General features: G+C 47.8%; 11 protein-coding genes across 12 annotated transcripts; 5 read left to right on the forward strand and 6 right to left on the reverse strand.

The window, feature by feature from the left end:
- Window positions 1-856: 856 nt before the first annotated feature.
- Window positions 857-1,462, forward strand: DFL_007240 (uncharacterized protein; the record flags this gene model as incomplete). Its single annotated transcript, XM_067636792.1, has 1 exon — window positions 857-1,462. The coding sequence occupies one exon, from the start codon at window positions 857-859 to the stop codon at window positions 1,460-1,462; it is 606 nt and encodes a 201-aa protein (XP_067488372.1).
- A 1,563-nt stretch (window positions 1,463-3,025) lies between these two features.
- On the forward strand, window positions 3,026-3,813 carry DFL_007241 (uncharacterized protein; the record flags this gene model as incomplete). The annotated part of the gene is made up of 2 exons (XM_067636793.1): window positions 3,026-3,631; window positions 3,715-3,813. 2 exons carry the CDS (start codon window positions 3,026-3,028, stop codon window positions 3,811-3,813), a joined length of 705 nt encoding a protein of 234 aa, XP_067488373.1.
- Window positions 3,814-4,285: 472 nt separating this feature from the next.
- Window positions 4,286-5,761, reverse strand: DFL_007242 (uncharacterized protein; the record flags this gene model as incomplete). Its single annotated transcript, XM_067636794.1, has 5 exons — window positions 4,286-4,456; window positions 4,514-5,225; window positions 5,314-5,393; window positions 5,467-5,545; window positions 5,640-5,761. 5 exons carry the CDS (start codon window positions 5,759-5,761, stop codon window positions 4,286-4,288), a joined length of 1,164 nt encoding a protein of 387 aa, XP_067488374.1.
- Window positions 5,762-6,306: 545 nt separating this feature from the next.
- Window positions 6,307-7,434, forward strand: DFL_007243 (uncharacterized protein; the record flags this gene model as incomplete). Its single annotated transcript, XM_067636795.1, has 4 exons — window positions 6,307-6,482; window positions 6,598-6,640; window positions 6,728-6,917; window positions 6,998-7,434. 4 exons carry the CDS (start codon window positions 6,307-6,309, stop codon window positions 7,432-7,434), a joined length of 846 nt encoding a protein of 281 aa, XP_067488375.1.
- Window positions 7,435-7,984: 550 nt separating this feature from the next.
- Window positions 7,985-8,695, reverse strand: DFL_007244 (uncharacterized protein; the record flags this gene model as incomplete). Its single annotated transcript, XM_067636796.1, has 3 exons — window positions 7,985-8,433; window positions 8,513-8,585; window positions 8,666-8,695. 3 exons carry the CDS (start codon window positions 8,693-8,695, stop codon window positions 7,985-7,987), a joined length of 552 nt encoding a protein of 183 aa, XP_067488376.1.
- A 1,338-nt stretch (window positions 8,696-10,033) lies between these two features.
- On the reverse strand, window positions 10,034-14,502 carry DFL_007245 (uncharacterized protein; the record flags this gene model as incomplete). Of its 2 annotated transcripts, none has more annotated exons than XM_067636798.1 (2): window positions 10,034-11,127; window positions 11,190-14,502. In XM_067636798.1, the coding sequence occupies 2 exons, from the start codon at window positions 14,500-14,502 to the stop codon at window positions 10,034-10,036; spliced, it is 4,407 nt and encodes a 1,468-aa protein (XP_067488378.1). The 2 variants fall into 2 exon arrangements, with proteins under 2 accessions (XP_067488378.1, XP_067488377.1); XM_067636797.1 differs by having other exon boundaries at window positions 11,109-11,165; window positions 11,212-14,502.
- Window positions 14,503-15,646: 1,144 nt separating this feature from the next.
- On the reverse strand, window positions 15,647-16,362 carry DFL_007246 (uncharacterized protein; the record flags this gene model as incomplete). Its single annotated transcript, XM_067636799.1, has 2 exons — window positions 15,647-15,975; window positions 16,065-16,362. 2 exons carry the CDS (start codon window positions 16,360-16,362, stop codon window positions 15,647-15,649), a joined length of 627 nt encoding a protein of 208 aa, XP_067488379.1.
- Window positions 16,363-16,930: 568 nt separating this feature from the next.
- On the forward strand, window positions 16,931-19,180 carry DFL_007247 (uncharacterized protein; the record flags this gene model as incomplete). The annotated part of the gene is made up of 8 exons (XM_067636800.1): window positions 16,931-17,054; window positions 17,420-17,640; window positions 17,728-17,905; window positions 18,030-18,208; window positions 18,271-18,381; window positions 18,439-18,522; window positions 18,575-18,994; window positions 19,058-19,180. 8 exons carry the CDS (start codon window positions 16,931-16,933, stop codon window positions 19,178-19,180), a joined length of 1,440 nt encoding a protein of 479 aa, XP_067488380.1.
- A 1,552-nt stretch (window positions 19,181-20,732) lies between these two features.
- Window positions 20,733-21,133, forward strand: DFL_007248 (uncharacterized protein; the record flags this gene model as incomplete). The annotated part of the gene is made up of 2 exons (XM_067636801.1): window positions 20,733-20,769; window positions 20,841-21,133. The coding sequence occupies 2 exons, from the start codon at window positions 20,733-20,735 to the stop codon at window positions 21,131-21,133; spliced, it is 330 nt and encodes a 109-aa protein (XP_067488381.1).
- Window positions 21,134-21,952: 819 nt separating this feature from the next.
- On the reverse strand, window positions 21,953-23,810 carry DFL_007249 (uncharacterized protein; the record flags this gene model as incomplete). Its single annotated transcript, XM_067636802.1, has 4 exons — window positions 21,953-22,222; window positions 22,286-22,335; window positions 22,393-23,491; window positions 23,760-23,810. The coding sequence occupies 4 exons, from the start codon at window positions 23,808-23,810 to the stop codon at window positions 21,953-21,955; spliced, it is 1,470 nt and encodes a 489-aa protein (XP_067488382.1).
- A 2,073-nt stretch (window positions 23,811-25,883) lies between these two features.
- On the reverse strand, window positions 25,884-26,698 carry DFL_007250 (uncharacterized protein; the record flags this gene model as incomplete). Its single annotated transcript, XM_067636805.1, has 3 exons — window positions 25,884-26,417; window positions 26,464-26,617; window positions 26,682-26,698. The coding sequence occupies 3 exons, from the start codon at window positions 26,696-26,698 to the stop codon at window positions 25,884-25,886; spliced, it is 705 nt and encodes a 234-aa protein (XP_067488383.1).
- Between the last annotated feature and the right edge of the window lie 599 nt (window positions 26,699-27,297).

A 27,297-nucleotide genomic window follows, 5' to 3' on the forward strand; every position in this document is an offset into this window, starting at 1 on the left:
CCCTGTATATAGATACACCACAGGTTAGAGCATTTAATTGATAATTTAATGTCTTTTGGCTTCTCCTAGTGTTTGAATCCGATGGTAGCAAATACCAGCGCTGCCTCCGTTACATTCCCAGCGATAAATTTCCTCAGCATGCGCCCTGCAAATGTACTCGGATTGATAAGAGTAAGGATTGTGACGATAAGAGCATTAACCATCCCACTCCAAGTTACCGCTGGATTTTTGATGGATCAATTCGAATGTTCAAACGTGAAACGAGAAAAATATCTTTTTGGGTCGGACATATTCGACATCACGCTTCGGGAAAGTGTCTAGGCTACAGCCCGGAATCGAGTTTCCCGACTTACCGCGGGGAGGAGAGTCACACCCCAGGGAAGATTGGTGATCTGGACATGGTGGATTGCGACGAAGAAAACCCATCCCCGGAAGGCGAGAGGTATACAGGGGTGCGTATTTGGGTTGTATGGCTCACTGAGAAGGATACAAAAACAAGGTACATACACGAAGCCAATGGAGACGTTAAATTACGAATCGAACTCGGATACTGACAATACTTTTAAGCATAATACCCTGGGGTGCGACTCACATGTGGCCGGCTTGTTCGGGCACTAGAGTTAAGGCCCAAAAAACCATATTGGATAGATTAAAAGGAAAAAGCATTTTGGATAGATTAAAAGGGAAGAAAGTGCAATGGAAACGAGTATATCGAGGAATCGCAGCCAGTCCTACATCAAAAGGGGTCTACTTTGGATGTGCTCGTGAAGAACACACCTGGCTGACGCCCCATCCCTGGTTCTATCGGGTCCCTAAAGATCGTGGATTTTTCCCAGATAAAAAAAACTTTGATGATATGGGCAGTGCGATAGATGGGGAAAAGAACTCGATAGAAAGACTAATTGATTTCGATTTGCCGAATACTACTCCCGGCAATGAAGTCCCGGCAGATCTCGAGGTTGAAGGAGTCCCACAGGAAGAGGTCGCAAAGGCGTTGAGGGGTATATACTATGAAACCGAGGAGGTTATACAGTTCGAGGGGGGCGATGCACCAGCCTTTGATGATCAGATAAGCGACATAGAGCGGGAAAACCTGGTACGACAAAAAGGGAACTTAGAACGGGAAGAGGCGATGAGAAAGACTGAAGAGGATGAAAACGATGACGATGACGAATTCGAGGATGCACGTGATTCGTGGAATGGAAACCCTTTCTCGGATGACGAGGATTTTAAATACCGTCCCCCATATAATGAGGACGATGAAAACCCCCCTTCGAACAACAAGACCACTAAAGACCCTCCTTCAGATGACAAGACTGTTAAGGACCCTCCTTCGAATGACAAGACCGTTAAAGACCCCTCCTCGAATGATGAGGACGATAAAGACCCTCCCTCCGATGACGACCCTGAAAACCCTTTCTCGGATAAGCACCGCGTTAAGGAGGGCCCTCCCAAAGATTAAAACAGATAAAAGACCCCTATTTTCGATGAGCATAAGATAATAAAATTCAACCTAAGACTGACGGTACGCATACGAGAAATAAAGTACTACATAGACTAGCTAGACTGAATATACATTATGACCTAAATAAATAACTAAAGAATGGCATGACAGGGTCACTCCTATCCCCGGCCTCTCTCTCTGTCTACTAGCCTTTATCCCCCAAATATAGTCGATCAGACTAATTAATAAAACTTGAATTTCGAATATTTCTCTTAGTCACTTCTTTGTTGGAATTTCTCTGTTCCCGAACCAAAGATTGTAAATCTAGTGACGAGACTGAGTTGTAAACAGGTTGAGCTCGCTAAATTTCTAGAAACTATTCAATTGATATCAGGGTCGGTCATGCTACCTGGTCTTTAGTTTCGGGGATCCTTCTTTGTGTTCCCCGAGACTACCTGGCCTAGTCCTGCGTCGCCAGAACTAGGCTAGTGTTGTAAGCTGAGGCAGAAATTGTGTTGCGAGTGAACTCGTCCCTATGTTACACAGACCTTTGTGTCACAGAGCTCACCTATATAAAAATAGCGCGGATACGTATCGGTACGTGCTTCCAAATAGAAAACGAGAGGGGGTAAATAAACTAGCTTAAGTCTTTACGTATTAAGTAGATTTTTAACACAGGAAACCAAGAAACTAACTAGCATAATGCAAAGCGAAGGGGAGTTTTCGAGACTTGATGTGCCCGGTATTTGGGCATTTGGATCCTTGACGTCATCACCCATGACTCAGGGTCCAAGCGGCTAAAATTGCTCGAGGTTCATTGGAAGGGTAATACGAAACTTGACCAAGCTTCCTGCCAACCAGGACGTACCGTACACCGCTGGTATCTCGGTCGCTTTTGTGTTTTGCACTATTGAAAGGGTCTGTTGCATGTTGGTCGACCGTAGCTATAATTAAGTCCTGACCTTTGATCCCTCGCACAGGATGTCTGTACATAAGTAACTACGCAAGTACCTATTTATGCTTATCACTGCCATCTATTCTCTTTTGCCCCCTCAGTCTATTTCCTAGGATCTCAAATATCTCCAAGAACATCATTCAAAGAATCGTTGTAATAGCATCAGAATCGTGAGGTATGTGGCTTTCTTTCCACCACACAACGCATCATCTGAAACCCCGCCAGTCGTCATCCAGACAATAGGCGGTGCCTTGGTTCTTTTTCGAAATTCTCACGAGACTTCCTTTTTAACTTCAATAATTCGTCCTTCTAAGTATACCTACTACTTCGCCTAGATTCTAGAAATTTTTAGGTTTTTTTTTCTTGAATTTTTTTTACGGCGGCACGGTTGTCGGCCAACAAGTACTTCTTACGTTCAAGGCCCGAAAGTTAAACCCAAGATTTCGGATACTCTCAGCCCTCGTCCCGACTCAGCCCCGCGCCGTGATATCATACCACTCCATAAGCCCAACGTCAACGGAAACCCCGAAATCCGCATCCAACTTCAAAGCAAAAACCCATCGGGGAGCGAACCGAAAAGAAAAATTTAGAACTAGAAAGAAATTTTTTTTTTTCGCAAGAATCAAATGTCAACTATAGCCGATAACGTCGTCAAGCGGACCGAAGAGTTCGTCGTGTTCACCGACGACTCCTCTACCACTCCCCGCGAAGATAAAACCGACGCTGCCCCGCCAACGACGACCCAGACTTCAACTAGCACTTCAGATTCACCATCACTCGATAACTCAGCTCCACCACAATCTATTGCTAGAATAGATAGCTTGCCAAAGACTTTACCACTACCTGCCTCATCTATACTTTCACCAGTTTCGGCTGCTGCTCATAAGCAAGATCTCCCCCCTCCACTATCTGAACAACAAACCCCACCAGGCGCACAAGACGTTGTTTCACCTCCAGAAAAGAGTTCAACAGATATGCTCGTTTACACCGACCATACAGGGACGTCAACCCCATTGGCGGAACTTGCCGGTACAGCATTTGACCACCAGGTCGCTTTGAGGCGAAGAGGCGACAGCATCCTAGGCGAGGAAATCTCTGAGGGCGTATCAAAGTTGAATGTTGAGGGGGAAAATACTACTCCACCTGTAAAGGAAACCAACCTGCCGCCGCGAGAAGTGTTTACTGCGGAAGAATTGGCGGCTAGGAAGAACGATCCTGCTGTGGTATCTGCTGTAAGTCGGGTTTATCTAAAGTTGAGATTTATATATTTAAAAATGCATTGTAACTGATGAGTTGTCATTCTATCGAATCGCAGCTGCCACAAACACCATCCGCAGAAGACTTCGAAGTCGCAAAGATCCAAACCGGTGCGAACTTTACGCCGGAATTCACCGAGACGAAGGTCGCTTCGTAAACCAGCCCGTACGAAAGAATGTGTTTTTGCTTGGTAGATGAGGAGAGACTGTGTGTGTAAGACGTTAGATCGGTCCAATTTTCCTAATATTTTTATTTCCAAAAAAAATCGTACAGCGAAGGAGTTTAGTGTTCTGCTTTTTATACTCGAATTGACATGTTTTAGCAAGTTTTGCATTACTACTACTATGCTCAGTTTATATTTCATGTCGAATTTCGGCATCTGCGACTGTGCTTTCTCTTGTATGGCTGTACGCTAGTAGTACACTACTTATACCGAGATTTTGTAATAGATTGTTATCGCAGGGGCCCTTTGTGCGGCCGAGTCTCCAAAGATCGCCATATTATAATACCATGGAGTCCAATCCATGTAAAATAACACAAAATATATCGTTACACTATAGGGTTGTAAGCCTGACAAGACCGGGCCTGGCTTAGATATCACTGACAATCCGCGAGCCGCTAATTCTAGACTACGAACCCGTATCTCCGAGGACGTTGGCAACTCTTAGGGACATGTCCAATGTGGCCAGATGTTCGTCAGCGCCATCCACGAGTCTCTTATCTATCTCTGAAAAGATCGCGACGATCTGGTTTTTCTGGTCGCCAGTGAGCATGTCGCTGAAAACGAGCCGGTTGAATAACTGAACAAAATAATTAGCACTAATTTCGGGATAATATCAAGTAAGAGATGGACTAACCTGCAAAAGAATTTGTGTAGCACTCCATCCGTCTGCGACAATATCTTGAACTACTGTCGCAACGGGTGTATAGACGGCTTGCCCATGTGGTCTTGGCTCCATACTCTGCATCAAATCGTCGATTGTCTTCTCCGGTATGACACCAGCGATTTCTTCTATCGATCTGACCGTAATCTCACCACCTTTAGCCCCATTATCAATTTCCATGTCATCTCCAGTCCTTTCTTTAACTGCGCCGTGTAGCCTTGCTGCTGATTGTAAGAAGGTAATCGCTTTTCTCAAGTCACCATCCGCCACCTTGATCAAAGTATCAACCACGCCTTCCTGGTACCTAACCCCCTCAGCCTCGGCAATACTACTCAATCTCAACCTCGCATTCCCCTCATCCAACGGTTTGAACCTAAACTTCGAACATCTACTCGCCAACGGGTCGATAATTCTCGTTACGTAGTTGCAAATTAAGCAGAATCTGGTGATTTTCGAATACGTCTCCATCGTTCTTCTGAGTGCTGACTGTGCATCTTGTGTCATAGAATCTGCTTCGTCGAGAATGATGATTTTGTAAGGTGGACAAGGGTATTTCGAAGCATTGGCGGAAGTTGCAGTGGAAATGGCGATTTTGGCAAAGTTTTTGACTTTTTCACGGACGATGGAGATGCCGCGCTCGTCGGAGGCGTTTAGTTCCAGGACACGGGTTTTCATGAGCTCGGGACTATGGCGCCATGTCAATTATTTGTTCGGATGTATGCACTATGTAGATATATAGTTCGTTTTGACGTTGGATAGTGAATGCGACAAACCCGTATAATTCTTTTGCTAGGGCGAGAATCGTAGATGTTTTACCGGTTCCAGGTGGGCCGTAGAAGAGCATATGAGGCAACTATATGCCGTCAGCTGCCGATGCATATTTTCGTATAGGTTAACGAGGTTTTGCAGGCTAATGTAGAGCTCACATTCGAGGATTGTAATGTTCTTCGAAGAACTGATATTGTGTGGTCTTGGGCCGTAACATCGCTCAGAGTTTTCGGACGACTGTTAAAATATCAATAACAATTAGCCTCCATCATCTCTTTCATATCATGATATAAGTACCAGTAGCTGTTATTAAAGACCGGGAAATACCAACTATTTCTCAACCCAGGGAACCGGTCTATCCGCAGCTTGCGACAGGCCTGCCTTCTGCTTAGAGGACGAGCTGGCAGCTGCAGCTTCCTTTCGCTTCTTAAGGTCGAAGAAGTTGCTGGCCATTGTTGGATATTTGATATTCGAGAGAGCTTGGTTGTTGGAGAAGAGAAGCTGGCTCGTTAACGCGTAGAGCAAAAGGAAGACGCGAATGGGTGAGCAGGTGAGAGACAAACCACAACCTCAATCAACCGAAACCTCCCACGACAACATATTGCTTCCTCAAATATTACTTAACATCATCCACGATGACTACGTATACAGACGGTCTATAGCAGTCACGATATCATTCAAATTACAGCTACATACACACAATATCGCATTCTCTTTTGAAGCAAAAGTCCAGACATCCCAACCGGCGTGGTGTTTGTCCTTGATATCTGATCAGGAGACGTTTGCCTACCTTTGGCTGAATCGAAAGGTCGCAATCCAGGCAACCTCCCTGGCCTTCGAATTCGCCTTCACCCGGAATCGCTGCAACCTCAAATGTCCCTCCACCAGCCTCTTCATGATCAATGAACAATGCCAGCCCCTCTGCAGGGCTTGGAGACCCGTCCTCCTCCTCCTTTCCCTCTCTTCTCCGACCACCTCCGACCGCCGGCCGACCAACCATGCCCTCTGGTTCTTCGGATGATGACGCCAATGCTGCTGGTGCCTCATCGGCGCTGCATTCGAACGTTCGCGCCAGAGACCAGCTTACCACGAAGAAGTCTGAATGGTTGGATCACATGCTCCGGAATCTCGATATAGTGACTTATTGCCACTTTTCGTATCTTTACTTCCTCGAGTATGATAGAATCCTGTCCATGCGTATCGCATGCATACATACATGTCTGCTTATGTGTATGAAATACGTGCTGGTAACTCGACAAATAAGCTAAACGTATCTCCAAAACATCTAGTATAAGCTTCATCCGATTCCTTATTCGAGCTATCGTCCAAATTGTATGTAAATATTTTACATACCTTCAGTCGTCTTAATATATATAACGAATTTAGATGGGCTAATCTAAAGATTATCATGTCACCCAGAACCTCTTCGCTCAACGGCCACCTAACTTCCCCACACCCCAAAGAACTCAAAAGCGGTCCGCGGTAGTTTCCATATTCGGCTCGACGCTGATATGCTTCCTCTTTCACCTCTTCTCAGAACCTGCCTCGGGCTCTGAGGCAACCGGCGGATACCTACACGGCGGTATGATCATTGACTTTGTAGGACAAGGTTCGTGCTACTCTCTCCCCTAATCAGTCGTAGCTCATGACGAAAGGTACTAATACATTTATCCGTCCATGATATTATAGAAGGACCGATATCCCGCTTCCGCTTAATCTTTCTCGACTTCATAATCCTCCTCCTCCAACTCACCATGCTCACCGTCAAGGTGTCCAAACAAGATCTCCTCGATAGCTCGGGTCCCAACCGAGTAACACCCGCGCAAGACCTCGACGACGAAGAAAGGGGCATCATCGCCGGTGCTGAAGACGATAATAGTGACTTTGCCGTCTCCCCTATAGAGGGACAAAACAATAGTATTAATGGCGACGGACTCCGGCGGCGGCGACCGGCTGCAGAGTCAAACATTTACTCCGGAGAGGTCAACATCGCCGACCTAAGAATCGTGGAAACCGTTCGGTCGCAGTGGAATTCCCAAAACAATGCCCCAATCGCACAGTCAGCGTCCGCGACGATGGCGGCGAATTTAGCGAACGCGCGGTTACGAATGCTGTTTCGACGATAGAAGTTGTTTTCTTTCATTATTTTTTTAATTTTATTTCATCGGATATGCATGTTTGAAGTATTATTCATGAATGGGTATTGATTCTTTTGCTCCCTCTGTATATTGGATATACCTAGCACTTATTTTCTCCCTCCGGGGATTTATTTTTTAACTAAAGCGGTAGGGGATTTCGTGGTTCAATTGGCGTTTCATATAGGCGTTTTTTCCACATCCTTCTCTTCACCATGTATAACATATTTTCTCACTCTAGTATTTATCGGCATCCTTTATGAAGTATATCTCACTGCTGATATCGATCAAAAAGCCTTTGAGGTGCACGCGTAAAGGAATATTATCCTTTTTCCTCCATTCCATATGATGCAAGTTAACCTCCTGATCGGAAAGTTTCGTAAATAATAAAATATGCAGCATATTCGAACATCCATCGGGTATCATGCACACCACTCTCCAGTCCCCTCTTACTATCCAACCCAATCATTGAGTTAAACCACAACCGGTCCCTCTTCAACGGAAAGGCCCAGCCGCTCCTCCAACAAGTGGAAAGAATGGTTCACTTCTTCTTCGCCTTCTTACTCTTCTTATTCTTCCTAACCTTCTTTTTCAACCCCGTCAACCCTTGCTTGCACACTTCCGCGTACCGTGCGAAAAACGCCTCCAACTGATCAGCCTCAACCACAGTACTTAATTTAATACGTTTCCCATCATGTCGCGGATCGTTCGATTTCCCATTCGTAGCTCTGATTAATATCGGTAGCGGAGCACTACTAGCAATTTCCGATGTTTCGTCTGTTGCTGCGACAGTTGCTGCTGTTGTAGATCCGGAGAGAAGGGATAGGAGATCGGCTTTTAGATCTGCTTCTGTGGGTTGTGGGTGGAGGGTTTTTGTAAATGTTGACGTTGATGATGGCGAGGGTTTCTTCCTTGTTGATGTGGGTTTTGTGACTTTGGATGGGCGGGTTAGGGTTTTTGTGGGAGGTGGGTTGGAGGGGTCGTAGGATACTAGGTGCAGTTTTGGATTTATGTTAATAGGAGCTGTCGCCGGGGGTATAAGCAGATGGTACAGGGTAGTAAAGCATACGTCTCTTCTGTGTAAGGAATACGGATCCATGATCCTTTTTGGATACTAAGAGATCGGAGAGCTTCGTGAAGAACTTCAACAAGTAGAGCAGGACGGGTTAGCCACATTGACACGAAATCAATGCAAGATCAATACGTGGAGACTAAAACATACTTCATCGTTACTCAATCGTTCCTGTGGCATGTCGATTGAATATGTGTATGGAAGGGAATTCGAGGCGGATGGAAGATATCGACAGTCGGGTTACGTTTGGTGGAAAGCTTGGGAGAGGTCGTCTGCTCTCTCTGCGAAATGAGGTCAAATGCTGCACCGCCACAGAACCCAGAAATCGTGGCGGGAACACAACACCCTGGAGCCAACAAAGTGGCGTTCAAGCCAACATCAGGCACAACACATTTATAGGGGGTTCATCTTTCAGTGAGTCCTCTCACGCGATCCCATTATGCATCGCGACCTGGGATAACACAGCTGCATAGGGGACAATTTAAATCGAACGACCACTTCTCGGCGGACCGCTAAACCACGACTAGGGTTTCGGCTTCTCGTCGACGAAGCTTCAGATTAACTAACAGTCAGCTACATGACAGCTGTCGCGCGTATCGATATCACCTATCCGACACGTAAGTCCCAAACCATCCAAATCTCACCTCCCCCAAAAATGATGAGAACCCTCCATCGTCATCCTTAGACGTAGCGAAAGACAGGCAAAGAGCAGTAAACGGGGGGGAGAAACGTATGAGCCGTCTGGCGGTGCCTTCTCTCTTTTTTTTTGCTTGACTCTTATGACCTTACCTCGCATTGACGAAAAGGGTATAATTAATCTTCTCTCTGAAAACAATAAACCATTTGTGTGATTTTCTTGATGGTGTTGATAGGAATCTCACGGATGGGTTTATCTGCTTGGGCTTTGTTCGTATGCTTCTTTTAAACTGCCTTTGAAATGGGATATAACGGCTAACACGGAAATCTGCATGACAGGCACTCACAGAAGGGAGCGATGGGATATACCGGGTACTTCTAGGCTGCTGCTTGGAAATAGACTACGTATTCTTTTCCTACATAGTATCTAATGGATAAAACGAGATTCAAAAAATCGTGACATCGATCGCACCGTAGCACTTCTCCCTGTCACATAAAATGTATATTATCTAGAGCTAAACGTGCATCCATATAAGATATCATAACGTCCCCACTAAAATACATAATAATAGAAAGCAAAAGCAGCCCCGATGGTATCGAACAGTAAAAACAGTAAAAACTAGGAGTCCTCATCGGTATGAAAGGTATATAGTTTGAAATCAAGACGCCATAAATCAAGCGCAGAAGAGAAAAAAAACCCCCCCAACGGATCTGTGCCATGGGTCTCCGTCACACGTCTTCTGCCGTATCTTAAGCGTCATGTATGTGCAAAAAAGCGAGTCTATCCAGATGAGGTTTTCGAGGACTGGTGGGAGGATATGCGTGAATCAGAACTTGTAAAAACTCCGCTATTCCAAAGAAATCTCATCATGGTGGTGTTCTTCATAAGGCCATGTCCCGATCATCAACCGATGGCGTTGTATCAGCCGGAGTAGGGTATACCTCCGAGGGGATAAGGGCCGGCGATGAAGAGACGGGAGCAGGAGCGACGGAAGCTCTACTGTTTGTAACCTGCCTTAATTCCCATGCTACAACTTGACGCTTGTAGTCGTTCAGCTTGGCAAGGTTATCGCGCTTGTTCTGGTTCGCCTGATCTTGATATCGATTCTTGATTTCTGCAGCAGCAGTTCTCCACATGTCTCCAAGAACGACTCGTACTTCATTCCGATCAGCTTTGGCGTCCGTCATGCCAGTTTGCTCACGCTTCGTCTGGTTTGCTCTGTTCTGAGCCGTCTTGAAGAAGTCCTTCTGGTAGATCAAGAAGGGATTCGCTGTTTCCTTCTTCGGCTCCTCGGGTTTGGGGTCGACGGGCGCACTGTTCTGCTGCGGCCCAGCTTGGGCACTGGGTGCTCGCGCTTTCTTCACAGGTCGAACCTCTAGTTCAGGTCCGTCAACTGCCTTGAGCTTCCTCTTCTGCTGTGGAGGCTCTGCTCGAGAGCTCTCCGTCCTGACCTTCTTCGCTGGGACTCTGTACTCGTCCTCGTCAGCCGCCTTGCGCTTTGTCTTCGGTTGCACGACTGTGCTGGTAGCCGGCTCGCGGGAAGCGGTCTTCGTCGTTATCTGGACACCCGTGGACTTCGTCACACGGGTGCCAGCGGCCGAGGTCGTTCTGGTGGTTGTATTCTCCACCACAGTCTCAGTTCTGGACTTCATAACACGGGGCCCGATTAGCGGCGTCGGGACTTGGATGGGACCGAGCATAGCTTCGGCAACTTCGCCCGCCACGCGAAGGCCGCTGATATATGCGCCATGTACGGTGGCCGGGTACTTCCGGCTTGTATGCTCCCCCGCGAAGAATATCTGGTCGTTAATGGGCTCGGCAATGGTATCGTAATCAGCACCGGTCGAACCAGGTGCGACGTAAGAGTAAGACCCGAGCGCAAAGGGGTCTTTGCGCCACTTAGTCACAAAGACTTCCTCTGGTCTGTCCGGGACCCTATCCTCCCCCAGCACTTCTTCAGTATTGCCGTCGCCTCCTTGACCACCTCGTGCGGGTTCTCCCCTTCCACCTGCTCTGCTGCGTCACCAACCATCAAACCGACCAGAGTTGGTCGGCCCACCGCATCGGTGGTATTCCACCAGATATAAAACCGCCCCCTCTTCTTCTCGTAGCTCGAGAGAAGGTCCTCATCTTGACCTTCCTCGGCTCCCCGTAAGCAACCGAACCCCGCATTGTCGGTATCCCAAAAGGCCTCCTCGTACACCATGATGACTTTGTTCAATAGGCCAAAGCCAAGCCTCTTGATGGCTTCCCGTTTGGCCTCGGGGAGCGGTGGAACAAAGTCCACACCATGCTCCCGCTTCAATACCCCGAGGGGCAAGGTGACGATGACCTTATCGGCCTCAAAATTCTGGCCATCTGCGAATTGCAGGGCCACTTTCTTCCTATTGTTTTTGGGATCGTATTTGATCCCCGTCACCACGTGGTTCAAACGGACGTCAAGCTCCGATGGTGTGGAGCTGAGGCCCTTGGCCAATTGGGAGTACCCGCCCATAATCATCGTATGGGCCCCGGCCGGCTCGTTCCCGTCGTCCTGGTCCCAGTGTTCCAAACTAGAACCGTTGACCTCCACAGCGTTCCCGTATTCCAGGTTGGCCTGGAACCAGTTGAAAAGACGGAGGTCCCTCGCGTCCGTCTTGAGGAGGTTGGCATACCCCGGGAGGACCCCCTCCATGGTTTTCCCAAGACACGCCAGACCATCCTCGTTGTAGGCTTTCGCCACCTTGATATTAAGCCCCTCCAGGGCCTTCCGGAAATTCCGGATTTCCTTCTTCTCCCTCTCCTTCTCGGCCAGTGGGACGGGCGGGGCCACATGGCCCTCGCCCTGGACCTCCACAAGCGGCGGTCCTCCCACGCCCCACGGGTCTTTACACTTGGTGATGTACTCAACATCGCCATGGGCGGTCTGCGGCGGTGGCTCCTTATAACTGAATTTTGATAGTCGCCGGAGGATGTCGTTGTGGACGAGCTCGATGGTGGTATCCCGCCCATCCCCAATCACCTTGCCGTCCCAATCGTGGATCGGGAACACCTTTCCAATGGTATGGAATGGTATTCCCAGCTGATCCACGATCAGAGCAGCAAGGGGGTTCCGGGCATCGTACCCCATCACGATCTGCCCGCCAATGTCGACGGCCGGCGCCAGCCCGTCCGGGAGGCTGTGAGGTCCCGGTGTTAAAGTGGCCGAGAAAACTCGACCACCCAGACGGTGTCTTCCTTCGAAGACAACAACGTCGGTAACACCAGGCCCTCCCAAACACTCACCAGACGAGGCTAAGAGTGCCTCGAGTTGTCTGGCCGCGGCGAGGCCCGAAATGCCTGCCCCAATGATGGCGATGGTCTTTCTTCGCCGGGTTCCTGGCTTCTTGGCCGACAAGCTTGTGGGCATCTCAAGACACCCGTGGTTGATATAACCACTTCTCGTCAGCCAATTGAAGGCCACCTCGGCAAGTCCGAAAAACCTTTCCTCCTTGCAGCACCCCATTGCCTCCTCCACCCTCACCCGTTGCTTGGAATTCTTCATCCAAAGACGAAGGATTCCATTTCGAATGTTCAGATACGTGGTGACGTGTAACTGATTGAGGTGGTTGCGAAGAACCTCATACTCTCCCTCATGGAGATTCCAAGGATTCATTCGCGCTGCGTCTGCAGCCCACACGCACTCTTGGGCATAGTCGCGAAATTCTGCCGGGTTCTCTGGGATGCAGCTCCTAGCTCGCGCTTGGAGCTTTACTTGCTTCTTAGGGTTCTGTCTTTCCGTGCTAGAAGATAGCGACTGCCCTTTATCTGTCCTGGTGATTTGGATATATGGAGGTATTCTGTCCAATTTCTCTCGAGAAGAAGAGGCGGTTGGAAGATTGAAGGCGGGCCTTGACAATCCGCGGGGAGGTGACTTTGATGAAAAGCTGATGGAGGGGCCAGAGCAACGTTCACTCGAGTTATTCGATGAACAGTTGATGGGCAAACCTATTAAATGATTGCTTGCTAGATCCAAAGGGTGGTCGATAGAGAGAGCAGATGAAGAGGAAGCAGAGAAGTTTCCAATGATATCGGGTAGAAGGTGGACAACGGAAGAAGATGAAGAAGAAGAGACTGGAGTCTCGGGAGGGAACTTCGATATAGATAGACCTGACGAGTAGCTAGCAGCTGAAGTTGATGAATGATCTTCAGAGAAGCTTGCTTGATGGTTGACGGAAGAAGTCAACGAAGATGAAGACGAAGATGAAGACGAAGAAGAATGATGAGGAGCAGATGAGGATGATGGACGAGAGAATTGATGAGAAGTCAACTTGAAAGTACGGTTGACAAGGAGGGGTGGTTCTGTAGATGGAAGAATGGAAACTGGAAGGTCGGCGATGGAGAGAGGGATATCGGTGGGGGGAGAAAGAGAAGAAAAAGTCGTTGCTGGTTCAAGAATGGGGGATGTCTGAGGAGAGGCCTCGAGTTTGGCACGTAGCTTGGGAGTGTAGGCACCGTCTTCATCCAAGTCTTCATCTGTATTTTTATTATAAGAAGACAGGTCTCCATCTAAATGCAAATGCCCATCTCCTTCTTCTCTTCCTTCTTCTTCTTCTCCTCCCCCCTCCTCCTCCCCGGAGATGAGGACATTCTCTTCTATATCACCTTCGTAGGCATCAGTGGCTGTTTCATATCTTTCATTGCCTTCGTAGTCGGTCTCCCCATCTTCATCCTCTTCTACATCCTCCCATTCATCGCCTTCTGTTTCATCCCCCTCTTCAATTTCTAATTCTGAATTCTGGTCTATTTCCTCCTCAAATTCGATATTTTCAGCACTCGGAATCTCAGGCGAAGGTTCCCTCCCTCTCTCGCTCACATCAAACCCAGACCCAAATAAAGGAGTGGCTCGTAAAGAATCCGGTGTTGGAGGAAGATTTGTCAAGTCAACACCAGATAAACTCGGTAAACGTTGCATTTTGACATTCCGTATGGGGGTCTGTGGCTTCGATGTGGGCTGTGGCGTCGGATATGAAACCGTTCTCCCACGATGTACGGTAATTGGTGGTGAATACGTCCCGCCGCCTGGAAGTTCCTGCTCGAAATTGCAACTGGTATGCGATGTCCTCTCGCTATCCCCGGTCCTCGAAGAACTTCTGCTACAAGTAGAGCCATCATCTTCGATAATCATTCTAGCGGCAGCGAACGGAGAATGGCTCAGAGCTATACACATATCATCCTTGGTGACCCTACGATCCCGCCTTCCAATTAATCCATCGGCAAAGGCACCGATGTAATCGGTTCTAGAGTGTTTCTCCTCGGGTGTGAAGAATCCATGAGAAAACCTGCTCCCGGACGGATTATGGGCCCCTATGGGCCTGTAATCCAGTACCATTCTCGAGCTATGGATTCTATGTTCTCCTCGATCAACGGCCCGAAGAGGTTCGATTTAAAATTTGTTGCAACGTTGGACGATGGAAATAACTCAGGTATGTGAAGATGTATGACTATAACGATATGAATAAACTCATATTAGTATTTTATTCCGAGAGATCTCTCGATAATTTAACGATTGTATGCATAGAATTTGCTGTGCTACTGAGGGATGAGGAACGATTCTCCCCTCCCAGCTGAAGGAGGAGGTGATGAGACCACCCACCTGAAGAGCCTCGTTTTTCTGCCCTTGCTAGCTCCACCCAATGCAACAAAATGGAGAAGGAAAGGATAAAAAAAAATGTTATTGCAAAAGCCAAACGAAGTTATTCTTCGATAGCGATAATTCCTCCACTAGGTCTCCTTCGTCAACGAGGTCCATCATAGAATGATATCTATTCCATGGTCGACAATTCCGGGTTGCATTAGCCAAGTTGCAAGGAGATTTGGGGCTTTCGGAAAACTCGAGCAGCAGATTATTTCTATGCCTGTTTTGGGCGATTCAGAGAAACCCCCCAAAAAATCGGCTATCTCTCTCCAACTCAAAAGCGGCCAAAATTATAAATAAATACGGCTTCACTGCGAAACATTATATTCGATCTGATATAGTATTTACAGAAAGCAACTTGTGAGATTAAAGGGCATTCGCATCCATCACAATAGTGGGGATTCCATTGGGAGCTGAAAGGTTACGGCGAGCGAGAGGGAATGTCGGGTACTGCATGCATGCATTGGATCGTGAGGAGAAGTCAGCCCACTTGCAATAAGGCCGCTTGCTTGGCATAGCATGCATCGCGCACATGATTTACTTTACGACTTCGGTAACCTCGAGACCAGACGCAGCGACTTCGGGACTAGTATGAGACATGGAGAATAGAACATTTGCCTCTTAAGCTCGAACTTTCAAGCATGAGCAATGGATCGTTCGTTCTAATCATGCTCATACAAAGTGCAATCCTCTAGAGAAAGTTACTGCAGGGCATTTAATTAAATTTAACAGGATATTATTCATGAAGAAATATAAAATCTGCTAGCCAGGAAGAGATTAAGTCTCGGAACATTTACTACCGAAGGAACAAATTCTAGAAGAAACAAAGTCTTCTGATTCAATAGTACGGTACTACGCCTTTCAAAGTCCAAATCTGACCATTTGGAACTGGGCTCTTGACCTCCTTGACTTCGATCCCACCTGGGTAGAGTTTAGTGATCCCATTCTCAGTCGTCCACCAAACGGTCACGCCTTCTAGAGTCTGAACCTTTTCGTTCTCATTGAACGGAGATACTGGGACTATATGAGCTTTGACGAATCGCTCGAGGTTGGCAGCAGCCTTTTTCTCGCCCTCGTGGCCGAAGAAGGCTCCTTCGACATTGTTTCTCGGGTCAGGGTCCTCCCATGGTTTTCTTGGGAGTGCTCGCATGGCAGAATTAAGAGGGGCTACGCCGATAAAACATCCCACATCGTTAGTATTATGTATGAACTATAGATTTCATGCAATAACAACAATAACCGGAGGTATATAGTACCTAAGACAGTAGTGTTTTGACCTTTATTCTCAAGACGGTCCAGAATCTGGTGGTTGGTTAGGCCACGGACGATTTCAGAGAAGATAGATACATCTCTCTGGACCGAGAGGGCATCGGAGACTATTGGAACACCGGCATCCCCCGTCATGGGGTTATTTTGAGAGTTATCCATGTCTATGAACGGATTTTGAGGGTTCTTCGAGGGGCCGAAATCAGTGATACGGGGGGCGGCGACTGCGAAAGAGACGATGAAGAATATGAATGTAACCAACGTCGAGACGGCGAACCAGCACCTCATAACTAATATAATATATGAAATGCAGTAGGCGAGGCGAGGAGGTGAAGTGAGGGGGGTACGTGTGATATCAGAGCAGTGTAATGTGATAGATCGATCAGATACTTGGTTATCCAGGTTCGCGTGACTCCAGTCTCTGGAGCATATTGGAACGTCGGCTTGACTTTGTTTGCAGAAGAATCGAGTCGAGTCGGCCAATAACTTGACTGTTACCTGTTAACTGTTAATGGTACAGCTGAGCCGGTCGCCGGCGATGATGTATATTAATATGCATGCATACGGCATGCATCGCCATTCAGCCAAGGTTTATAACGTAGCGCCCGTCGCACAACACAATAACCATCTCTCCCAGCGCTTTGAGACTGGCGAACTACTGAAGAACCTAACAGCGGTAGATGTAGTATCTATCGCTGGATATGATAGAAATAAACTAAAATAAAAAATGATCTAGGTAAGTCCATGCTGTTGTATATCGCAGGGATTCTATATGTATCAGGAATTGCATGGATAGCGAGGCCTGGAATTATATTTTCTGTACGGTACTGGTACGGTGCCGTAGGCAGAAGTGAACATGCTGCATGATGTACTACGACCACCTCAACTCGACATCGCCACAGTTCTGCCGTCAAACCGGCCGCCACAGGTCGGCTTCAAAGAAAACCCCAATTGTCGTCCTGGTACTGAGTACTTATCGGGTAAGCTGGTCTAGATCCTATCCTTTGCTTTTAAATGTGCTTGCCTATTCGGACGCTGTCCTTGTAGTGTAGGCCTGTCCGGCTGCCAAAATTCTTTTGGTTCTAACTCGAGCACCTTGCAGCCCGCCTATCGTCCAAACGACACCACTCATTGGCCAGCTACCGTCCTGTCCTAGCTCCTACGCCGAGGAAAGGCTCTTCAAGCTCCCTTCCTTCTCCTCCTCTCCTTGAACTTCATCCCATCGGAACCTGTAGGAGGAGTGGCTGTTTCGCTAGCTTAGTCATTTACGAAGCCGCGAGTCCTTCCCAGAACTCCCAGCAGGATTTGACCAGACGATAACCCTCAACCCCGCGCGATCACTCAGAAAAGGCCCAGAACCTTTCTCTGCCACATACACCCGTTCCTCATCACATCACGACTTCTGTCACCTCCTCGCTCGTCAAGAGTCCTCTCCTCCAACGGCTCTTCGCTTCCAACCGCCGTCCTGCTGTTGGCGCTACGCTTTGTCTCCATCGAAAGCCTTGGCAGCCCTCTCGAGAGCTATTTGCACATGTTAAGCATCTTTTGGGCCTAGAGCCGTCTGAGGTACATACATACTATCTCGAAATATCTCACGCGGCTACAATTTTGCCGTTCTTCGGGGGACACTGATTTCGAATCTTTCCCTCCCAGTCATCCAACTTTGAAGATCCCAGGAAGCAACCAAAGTCACATCGTTCAACCGCCAAAATGTCACAAGCACGAGTTTACGCAGACGTCAACTCGAATATGCCGAGGAGTTATTGGGACTACGATGCTGTCAATATATCTTGGGGAGTTCTCGAGAACTATGAAATCATTCGGAAGATAGGTATGGAGGATGATGCTCTCCCTCTGGCTCCTACGTGGACCCTCTCGTCGTTATTGGAAGCGTTCCCCGGATTAGAATGCATGCCACGGTAGCCCGGATCGCTAATTGGTCATGTTTCACGCAGGTCGCGGCAAATACTCCGAAGTCTTCGAGGGTATTAATATCGTCAACCACCAGCAGTGTGTGATCAAAGTCCTCAAACCGGTTAAGAAGAAGAAGATAAAGAGAGAAATCAAGATCCTTCAAAACCTTTCAGGTGGTCCGAATATTGTCGCGCTTCTGGATGTAGTTAGGGACGCCCAGGTAGCTTTCGATTCCAACATCCCCACGGCTGTTCTATCCGGTTGCTAACGATACATGCGTAGAGCAAGACGCCTTCCCTGATATTCGAATCCGTGAATAACACAGACTTCAGAAGTCTATATCCCAAGTTCACCGATTACGATGTGAGGTTCTACATATTTGAGCTGCTGAAGGTGAGCAACTATTGAAAAGCGAGCTTGAGGAAACCCCAAATATTAATTTATCGACAGGCTTTAGATTTCTGCCACAGCAAAGGGATCATGCATCGGGACGTCAAGCCTCATAACGTTATGATCGATCATGAGAAGCGGAAGGTAAGAGCCTTAACAGCTGATACATTAAAGACGAGGAGCTAATGGTTCATAGTTGAGACTGATTGACTGGGGTCTTGCGGAGTTCTATCATCCTGAAACCGAATACAACGTTCGTGTGGCATCCCGCTATTTCAAGGGGCCCGAACTGCTTGTTGATTTCCAGGAATACGACTACTCCCTTGACATGTGGTCGCTCGGTGCAATGTTCGCGTCTATGATATTCCGAAAGGAACCCTTTTTCCATGGCAATTCTAACTCTGATCAGCTCGTCAAGATTGCAAAGGTGCTTGGCACAGAAGAGCTCTTCGACTATCTTGATAAGTATGATATCGAACTCGACCCGCAATATAATGATATTCTGTCGAGGTACCCGAAGAAGAGTTGGCACCATTTCGTCAATGCGGAGAACCAAAGATTCGTCAGCAATGATGCTTTGGATTTCCTTGACAAGCTCCTCCGATACGACCATCAGGTAAGCTTTGGAACCGCGACGCTAGTATAACCAAAGCAATCAACTAATCGCCACCATTTTCAGGACCGATTGACGGCCAAAGAAGCTATGGCCCATAGCTATTTCGCCCCTGTTCGCCAGCAAGCCGCACAGCAAGCTGCTCAAGCTGGCCAGAACAACGTCCCGTCCTCAACCTCCACCGCCTAGATACCTTACTCCCACACCTTCACATCATCAATTTCGCCTCAACTTCTCCAAACTCGATCCGCCGCAGCTCTTCCCTCGTGATCATATCTAATAGTGTATCCTAGCCATGCTATACTCTTTCCCCTCTATCCTCCTTCTCCACACAAATCATGTACTCACCGATGGCACGTCCTCATGCGTGCAAACGAAACGACTGAGAAAAATGATAGACCGACCTTGACGAAACCGCCATTCTATGTAAACATCTTTCTTCCGTGTAAAACCGTGGGGTCATTTTGCTGTTTGTTAACAAATGTCTATTCCTCTCCCCCAATACCTCTAACCACGGATGGTAGGAGGGAGGGAGGGGTTTTTCTCAAGAAATCAGTAGCTGTTCCTTTGCCCTCTTCCTTTTCTTTTCGCCCAGGTAATTTTGTTTCTTCCGTCTTTTTTCTTTTCAGGTTCCTCAAAGGTGCATGCATAAACAGGCGCAAAAAGATTTCCCGAACTTTGGCTGGTTTTCCTTTATGCTCCCGCCTTTCTTTCCCCCCTTCTTCCCTCTTTTATCGCCGCCCTTTTCTCCTTAGTTTTTTCCCTTATGTTCTTCCTGTGGTTTCTATATTCCCTGTACAGTAAGACCGAAATCTACTGAATGAAATGTCATGATATGAACCTCGAGACCGCTCAAGACCCGAGGCTGGTTTTATGATCGCAAGACCGGATTTCCTCGCGTGTCGGCCAAATCGATCAATAAGGAAACCCTACCCTTGATCGATTGAGCCTCCCATCGATCTAAATCTGATGGTCGCGTGGGCAATTAATTAATCAATCCTTGGCATGCGAGTTAACGTTCCGAACCAGCGACGACCATGGTTATAGGACGTCAGTTCTAGTAGAAAGAACTCAGAGACCTCATCGGCTCTATTAACGAATAATAATAATAATAATAATAATAATAATACAAGATATATGTAGCCTTGGGATCTAAATTTGGCCCTCGCGCTCGACTCAATCGGCTTTGTTGAGTCGAGGCGGAGACCAACATTAACCTTCAAGAAAATCTTTTAGATCCATGCTTTAGTTTACAAAAGATACATCTTCACCACTTCCTAGTATTGGGATTGGACCCGTTCGGGAACTCATGTCGATATACACCGGCGGCCATAGGTCGCAAACGTTGGCCAACGTGACCTCGGATCCGGTCGCTAACTACATGTACATATGCAGATGCTTTACTTCATCTTTCTTTCCTTTTTTACAATACCCCGTCGATGAAGTAATTATACAATCGATCCGCTGCCACTTTGTCAGTTCGGGCCCGTGAGACCGCCCCGAGCACAATTACTAAACTCTGACGTCATAATCTTGCAGCTCGTCGATCGTGACCGGTAATCTAGAATTCGCAAGTATGCACGCACTGTATGACGAACTCGTAACATCGAGCTTCATATCAACCGTACATCCCAAAAATAAATTTTCTCTTACAAAAAAAATACCGTCAAAACCCCGCCGTCTGCAGCTGCCGCATTTGAACCTACCGACATAGGATCAGTATCTCCAATCCATTGGCGCCATGTCCGTAAACATCCCATGCGGTTCAAGTAATCCGAGTAGTACCCCCCTATCCCATACGCATTCCATCAAAAGGGAAATATCTAACGAAATGTTCCCAAATCACCAGTCCGTGTCAAAATGCCCCCTCCGACGACCCCACCGCCCCCTCTCTCCGAAGACACAAAATCTGCAATCCAAAGGGCCGTTCACGACCGAGAAGCTCCCGCCCATTTAGTCGGCGACGGAGACGCACTCCGTACCAAGGGACTGGACAATACCCCAAAGGAACAGGAGAAAGGAGTATCGGAAGCAAAAGATACGGAAATAAAAGAAGGAAGGGGACCGAGGAGCCCTCCGCTGGGAAAGGAAGAAGGAATCATAGGCGGAACAAACGTCAGCTTTAGCTCTGATTCTCACTAGCTAGCACGTTGACGTCTTCGGGGAATATATATTCAATAATGTAAAACACCGAGTTCCCATTCCTATAGCATACACCGATAATCCCAACAGAAAAAGCACGCAAACCCACAAACACAAAAACAATAGGTAGTCACTAAATAAACGCTTTTGTATCGCCAACGCACTTCTCAATAAAGAAACAACGATAAACCAGGAAAAGCAAAGGCCCAGCCGTAAAGCAAGTTTTTATTCGTATCCGTGAAACAATTAGCCTGGTCATCAAAAGACCAAGCCCGCACACTCCGTTGCAAGAGTAGTAGCATGAGTAGAGATGTAGAGATGGAATAGAAGTAAGGGTAAAAGGAGAGGTTGGATGAGAGGAAAAGATGAGAGGTCGAGTGGTAGATGTATGCGCGAGTTTACCAAACCGGTGAACTCGATGGCTCAATATTCTACAAAACAATGTCCCGAGGTTACTCCCGCTCGGGAAGCAAGAGGGGAAGAAAGGTGCCGTGAATGAAGAGAAGAGAGTTGTGTCAGAAAAGAGGAGATGTCTTGATCCAAAAGAAGTCGAAAGGAGAAAAAAATAGAAAGGGAACCGATAGTAGGAGAATGAAATTCATCATTGTCGTGGCCGAAAGGATGGCAAAGTATATGAATGAGTGATGGGTGTGGGGTTGTCATATGGAGACCAAGGGTACCAAGTGATATATTTCATCAACGCCATTGTGGAAGAATATTCATCGTTTTGCGTTTCAATATGAAACTTTGAATTTTCGGTGTCTCTGGGCAGCTGTAGCATTTTCGATGGTCTTGCAAGATCGGTGTGGACGATGGCGGCTAGACATCATCCGTCTTCTTTTCCTTGCGTTTGATAGAGAACGTTCGTTTGAATTTGGCTGCAGCACCCTCAAGTCTTCCTGCGGTACTGCCATTTCGATAGACGGAAGATGCAACAGGATCGAGGGATGTCAAGGTACCCCCAAACTTGCCAGTTGCAGTATCCAAGCTCTTTCCCCGTCGATGTTTAGCTTCTTTTTCCTTCTTAGCAGCAAGGTCACCATCATAACCTTCGATGCCTTTTCCTTTCAGGTCTTCATCTCGGTATCGCTAGAAGCTTTGTTAACATTCAACTAGGCAGACATTTCCCGGATATACCGATTCATTACTTACCTCTCCGGGGTATCGGCGAAAGTTACCATCTTTACGGTTGACATCGTATTCTAAATCAAACCGTCAGTATCCCTCTAGACTACCGCAAATTTCAATTCGCAACATACCCTCGTACTCAAGAACACCGCCAGTAACGTGTGTTCCTGGTGGGAAAGCAGCAACGCCATCGAGCGGACGGCCAAATTGTATACTGTTTTGGATATCCTCAGGAGCAGTTGCTCTCAACGCCATCGCATTGCCGTATCGAGTGGCATGAACCGGGGACTTCAACGGATTGCGATTCCGGTGGGACAAAGTCGCATCGTATGGCCCTTCGTGGTGGAAAGTGAAGATCCCAAAGCTGGTATCCAGTGAGTCGATCGTATCGGCGACCGGAACGCGCTGGGCTCCAGAACGGGGTTTGACTTCAAGTCTGGAATGGGGCTTGACGGGCGTACGAGGGCCATCACTACGGTGCATACTACCCCGCGGCTGGGGTGTTCGGGTATGAGGTCGGGGTGGACACTGAACCGGAAGGGAAGAACCCTCCCCTACCCTACGGAACGGGTTCGTCGGAGAGAGTGGAGTTCGTCGGTTGGCATTTGGACTTCCCGGGGGAGCTATGTTCTCTCGATTTCCCCGATTTTCTGCATCTACGAGTGCATCTCGGTAAGGATTGTTCGACCATCTATCCTCTACTCGCTTTGAAACCGGCCGATTCTCTTGGTTCTGTAGGTCATTGTTGTCTTGCCGATTCTGGACATCGGGAACTTTTTCCGGAACAGGGACCGGAGCCAGCAGTCTCGGTCCTCGCGGTGAGACCGTATTTCCCATGCGGGAGATTTCTTTATCGGAGACCTCATTAAGCGGACGCAACGGCCTCTGTCGCCTATCAGGATCCTTCCCATCGTCGGTAAACCGGCGAATCAATTTGTCTCGGATTGAAGTCGTCCGTCGCACTTGACCGGCAGGTGCTGCATCCTGCGGCTCGGTAGCTTCATGCTTATTCTGCTTCTTGTCCCTCTTGGAGCCACTACGCGACAATAGAGAACGGGAACGAGTTATGCCAGAGGATCCAGATTCGGTCGGTTTCGAGCCGGCCGCGAGATACTGTTCGACCGTGAGGGTTTTGTGTTGTGTCGGAATCCGATTATTGTATTGGCCGCCTGTCTGGGCTGTTTGATATGCCTCCACAGCGTTTAAAGGGTCCAACAGGTATTCCTGGGCCTGAAAAGGAAAAATGATGGGGAATGTTAGTCAGTTGACCAATGCGAAACGACGATAGTGCTGTCTGACGACCAGCCTCAGGTGTCCCCTGCAGGCCCGCTTTTGCTCCCTGCTGATTCCTGAGGCAAGCTCTCCCAGCCGGGTATCGTCCGAGGGAATTCACCCACAAAATATTGATCCCGACAAGCTCCAGGCAGAAAAGCTCAAAAGTAAAGGACAAATCGGAAGGATGAAAGGATGGATGGAGGAGCAAATCAAAGCAACTTACCCAGCTGTTATCCCCTTCTTTGCGTGGAGGAGTAGTGCCTCCCCAAGCCATATTGACGGTGATGCTTACGACAAAGCCTTCTTTTTATTTGAGTTTTTGGAGTCCACTCGATGACAGGTCGGTTTGTCGTCAGCGGCGTGAATTTTAATTTTGGAGAACAGTCCGGTTATCAGCGCTGCAACTGGAACGGCCCTGGTTGGTGAGAATGCTGTTTTTTCTGGGGAAACTGGACAAACGCAGCAGGGGATTGGATTAGTTTGGATGGAATTCTGCAAATCGGATAGGAAAAACGTGGGAAGAGCGATGGCAGTCGTATGAGGTCGGATATTAATATTCCAGTCGAGTGGTAAGGAAAGGTCGGAGGAGAGAACAGAGGAAGAAAAAGAAGAAGAGTCGAAGTGGAAGATAGAAGATAGAAAAGTTGGAGAGGAAGAGGAAAAACAAGAATAAGAATAAGAAGAGGAGGTCCGAAAGCGGTTGGCAGAACGATATATGTAGACTTATTTGAGTAAATTAATTCAAGAATGGCTGATAGACGTATATAACAGGTGCAGGTGCTTGTTTCTTGCTCAGGTAATCATCCACTCTCTCACCCACTTCACTCCCCTCGCAGCAGGTGAGGTAGATCAAGTACTCTGTAGATAAGCAAGTATGCAGGCAAAGTACTGCTTGGCCATGTGCTTAAGTATATGTGTAAGCACCGCTACCTTGCATGGAGTTTAATAAGTCAAAGTCTTTTAATTACTTCTTTTTCACTGACGATGACAGTCTCCGCTTACAGAAGACAAGAGGGATTGCCCTTTTATTTTTTTTCATTGCTTCTTCTAAGCTTGACGACGCCAGGAGACCAGGTTCTGCGGACAATCCCCTCGACTCGCTTTCGTCGACATTGTACTTCCAAGACAGGAACCCCTCCAAGTCTAGATGTATCGATACACCCCAGTCATGTACCCCGAAAGACCCTTTTTTTTCCCACACTTGCTCGTCCACTCTAGACCCCTTTTGAGCATCTCCAACTTTCTTTCTCCAATCAAGAGCTGTGCGTGTTGCAGGTGACCTTGCTGTAGCTACCGCTTCTCTGGTCATACGGATGTGATTCCCATCCCCAAAAGAAAGCCACAAAATTCTTCGGGCGTCAAACGAGTAAAAGTCTTCGAAGTTTGCAGCTTTTCTTACCCGACTCGAATGGGTGAATGCAGCGCAACCCAGAAGCAAAAAAACCTTAAAGCTACGACATGGTTATGTATTCTCTCTCCGAAAACTACAAAGCGTGGAGGGGATTTCCGACCAGAGGCATTTCGGACTTCAAAGGGTGCTTGCGGGGTGCTATCTTTTATCCGGACCGTTATCCCTTAATCACTGCAGAATTTCAAAGAAATCTCGACGGAGGTACAAGTACAAGGTGTACGTCTTCCCCGACGAGTGGGGAAAATAGCCAGGCGGTACCTGGCCGCTTTTCCCTCTCGTGTGCCCGCGCAGGCTCTCGTATCCCATCGACGACTGTGCGACGGCTACCCTGGGTGATGCGGCAAATGAAAAGTCGCTAGGCATGGGTTTAACCTGACGGTTGCTGGGATGTGGGGCTGACACAGGCAAAAATGATAGCACGGTGGCATCAGTCCGCCCTCCTTGACCTCCGAACCGAAAATCCAGATTAATTATTCTTCGAGAATCGATGTTCTCTGATGTTAACATCCTGAGGTTATTTTTTCGAAGATCAATTCCGAAGCCTTCCATGGTATCCCAAACTCTGGACCTTGTGCAACATTTCCTCACGGCGTAATGTCGGCGGATCGGTCTGCTCGTGTCTCGATTAGACACCAATCGTGGCACGCTGTCTTCACCGTCACAACGTTGTGCTTGTGGACCCTTAAACCTGCATGGGTGATTTTCCGGTGTGAAATCGCGGGGTTCAGTTTTTGCCCGAGCTTAACTTAGCCGTCTTGAGATCACTCATATAACCGAATCGGGTAGTTCTTGTCGTCAGGCTCTTAGCGCAACGCACAATTTACAACAAAGCATTCGGATTCAAGTAGTTTAAAAGTTATCACCGTTCCAGATTTATTCATCTTTAAACTACGATACAGGTTGATCTTCCAAATACATTAGCTATTAGAAATATTATTAGGGTATGAAGCGAAATCTCGAACATCCCCTCCTATTTGCGCTTGGCTCGGCAAGTAGAGCTGAAATCGGTATCCTCATCGGTGAAGATTTAGGCCTTGTTGGCTGGCTTAGTATCCGATTTGGTGTCGGTCTTAGTGTCCTCCTCGGTATCCTTCTTAGGATCAACTCGGGCAACTGGGGCGGGTGGGGCAAGTGGAATAACTGGAGCAATTGGAGGAACTCCACCGACTGTGCATGGGCGGACTGGCTTGGGGGTCTCCTCACAACCTGGATGAAGGTCGAAGGATTGGTTTCGTAGAGCTGGTGGTATCGAAGGTAAGTGTTGCTGGCAAAGAACTCGCCAGGTTGGACACCCTCGAAGGTTCCCTTCCCTCCCTTCCCAATAACTCTTTGGTCTGTAGGGAAGAACGCAAGGGGATTCCGGGTTAGGTTCATTTTACGACAGTCTTCACGAACCCCACTATTCGTAATGCCGTTGGCAGTGTTGGTGAATGCAGCTTCTCCAACCTCATACCAGCCGGTGAGAAGTTCCTATAAACAATATCCGTAATGTGTTCGGATAGAAGAAGAAACTTACCTGAACGGATTGGAACGGAACGAGAACAAAAAAGTCGGCAAAACTGGATGCCTCGTTTGGAGCAAAATCGCAAGCCTTCTCGATGAGGAGATCAGCGGCCTTGCGGAAGGCGAAGAATTCTTCTCGAGATCCGGTCAAGGCCCCTTTACCACCACTGCTCCCACCGAGGCCTCCAATAATAAAGTTAGCATCCCCGCCTTCGCCACCAAGCTTGTTACCGCCCTGCCCACCCCATTGGTTTTTCCGTCCCCGCTGAAATTAATGCTGCCATTTGCGTCGCCATTCCCATCGAAGTCGACGGCCCCAGTTACGGCCGTTCTACCGTTGCTGGTACCGGCAGGAGCTGCAATAGCAACAGAATAGATAGCAAAGGAAGCGATGGCTGAGACTTTTATTTTGAATTAAGAGGTGAGGGCTATTAAAAACTATTATATAGCGAGTGTATAACTCTCAAAAAAGCGAGTGATTTGCTACCAAAGTAGACTGATCGAGAGAATGTGATGATCTGAGAGATCTGTCGAGGAAAGATGTTCGAGATGACCAAACGATGATGGTGATGGTGATGAGAAAGAAGAGAACCGGAAAATGTACTCCCATGGGTTTATCGACACGATTTCCTTGACAAAAGCGGTGATTTCTTCGATTAAGGAATAGTCTCGAAGCCAGAGGGTGTGCTTGCATCAAAGGGGTTTTGCGTTGAGTACCTGGGGAAGGAGTAGATACTGCCCATATGCCCAGGACATTCCCAGCCGAAACGGGTTTGCAGACCTCTACGGCCGGAAGGCATCGCATCTCCTATCCTTCAGAGAATTAGTTCTTACCGCGGCTACCGGG

This window comes from Arthrobotrys flagrans (genome assembly GCF_004000055.1).
Source record: "Arthrobotrys flagrans strain CBS H-5679 chromosome Unknown unitig_8, whole genome shotgun sequence".
Lineage (NCBI taxonomy): Eukaryota > Fungi > Ascomycota > Orbiliomycetes > Orbiliales > Orbiliaceae > Arthrobotrys > Arthrobotrys flagrans.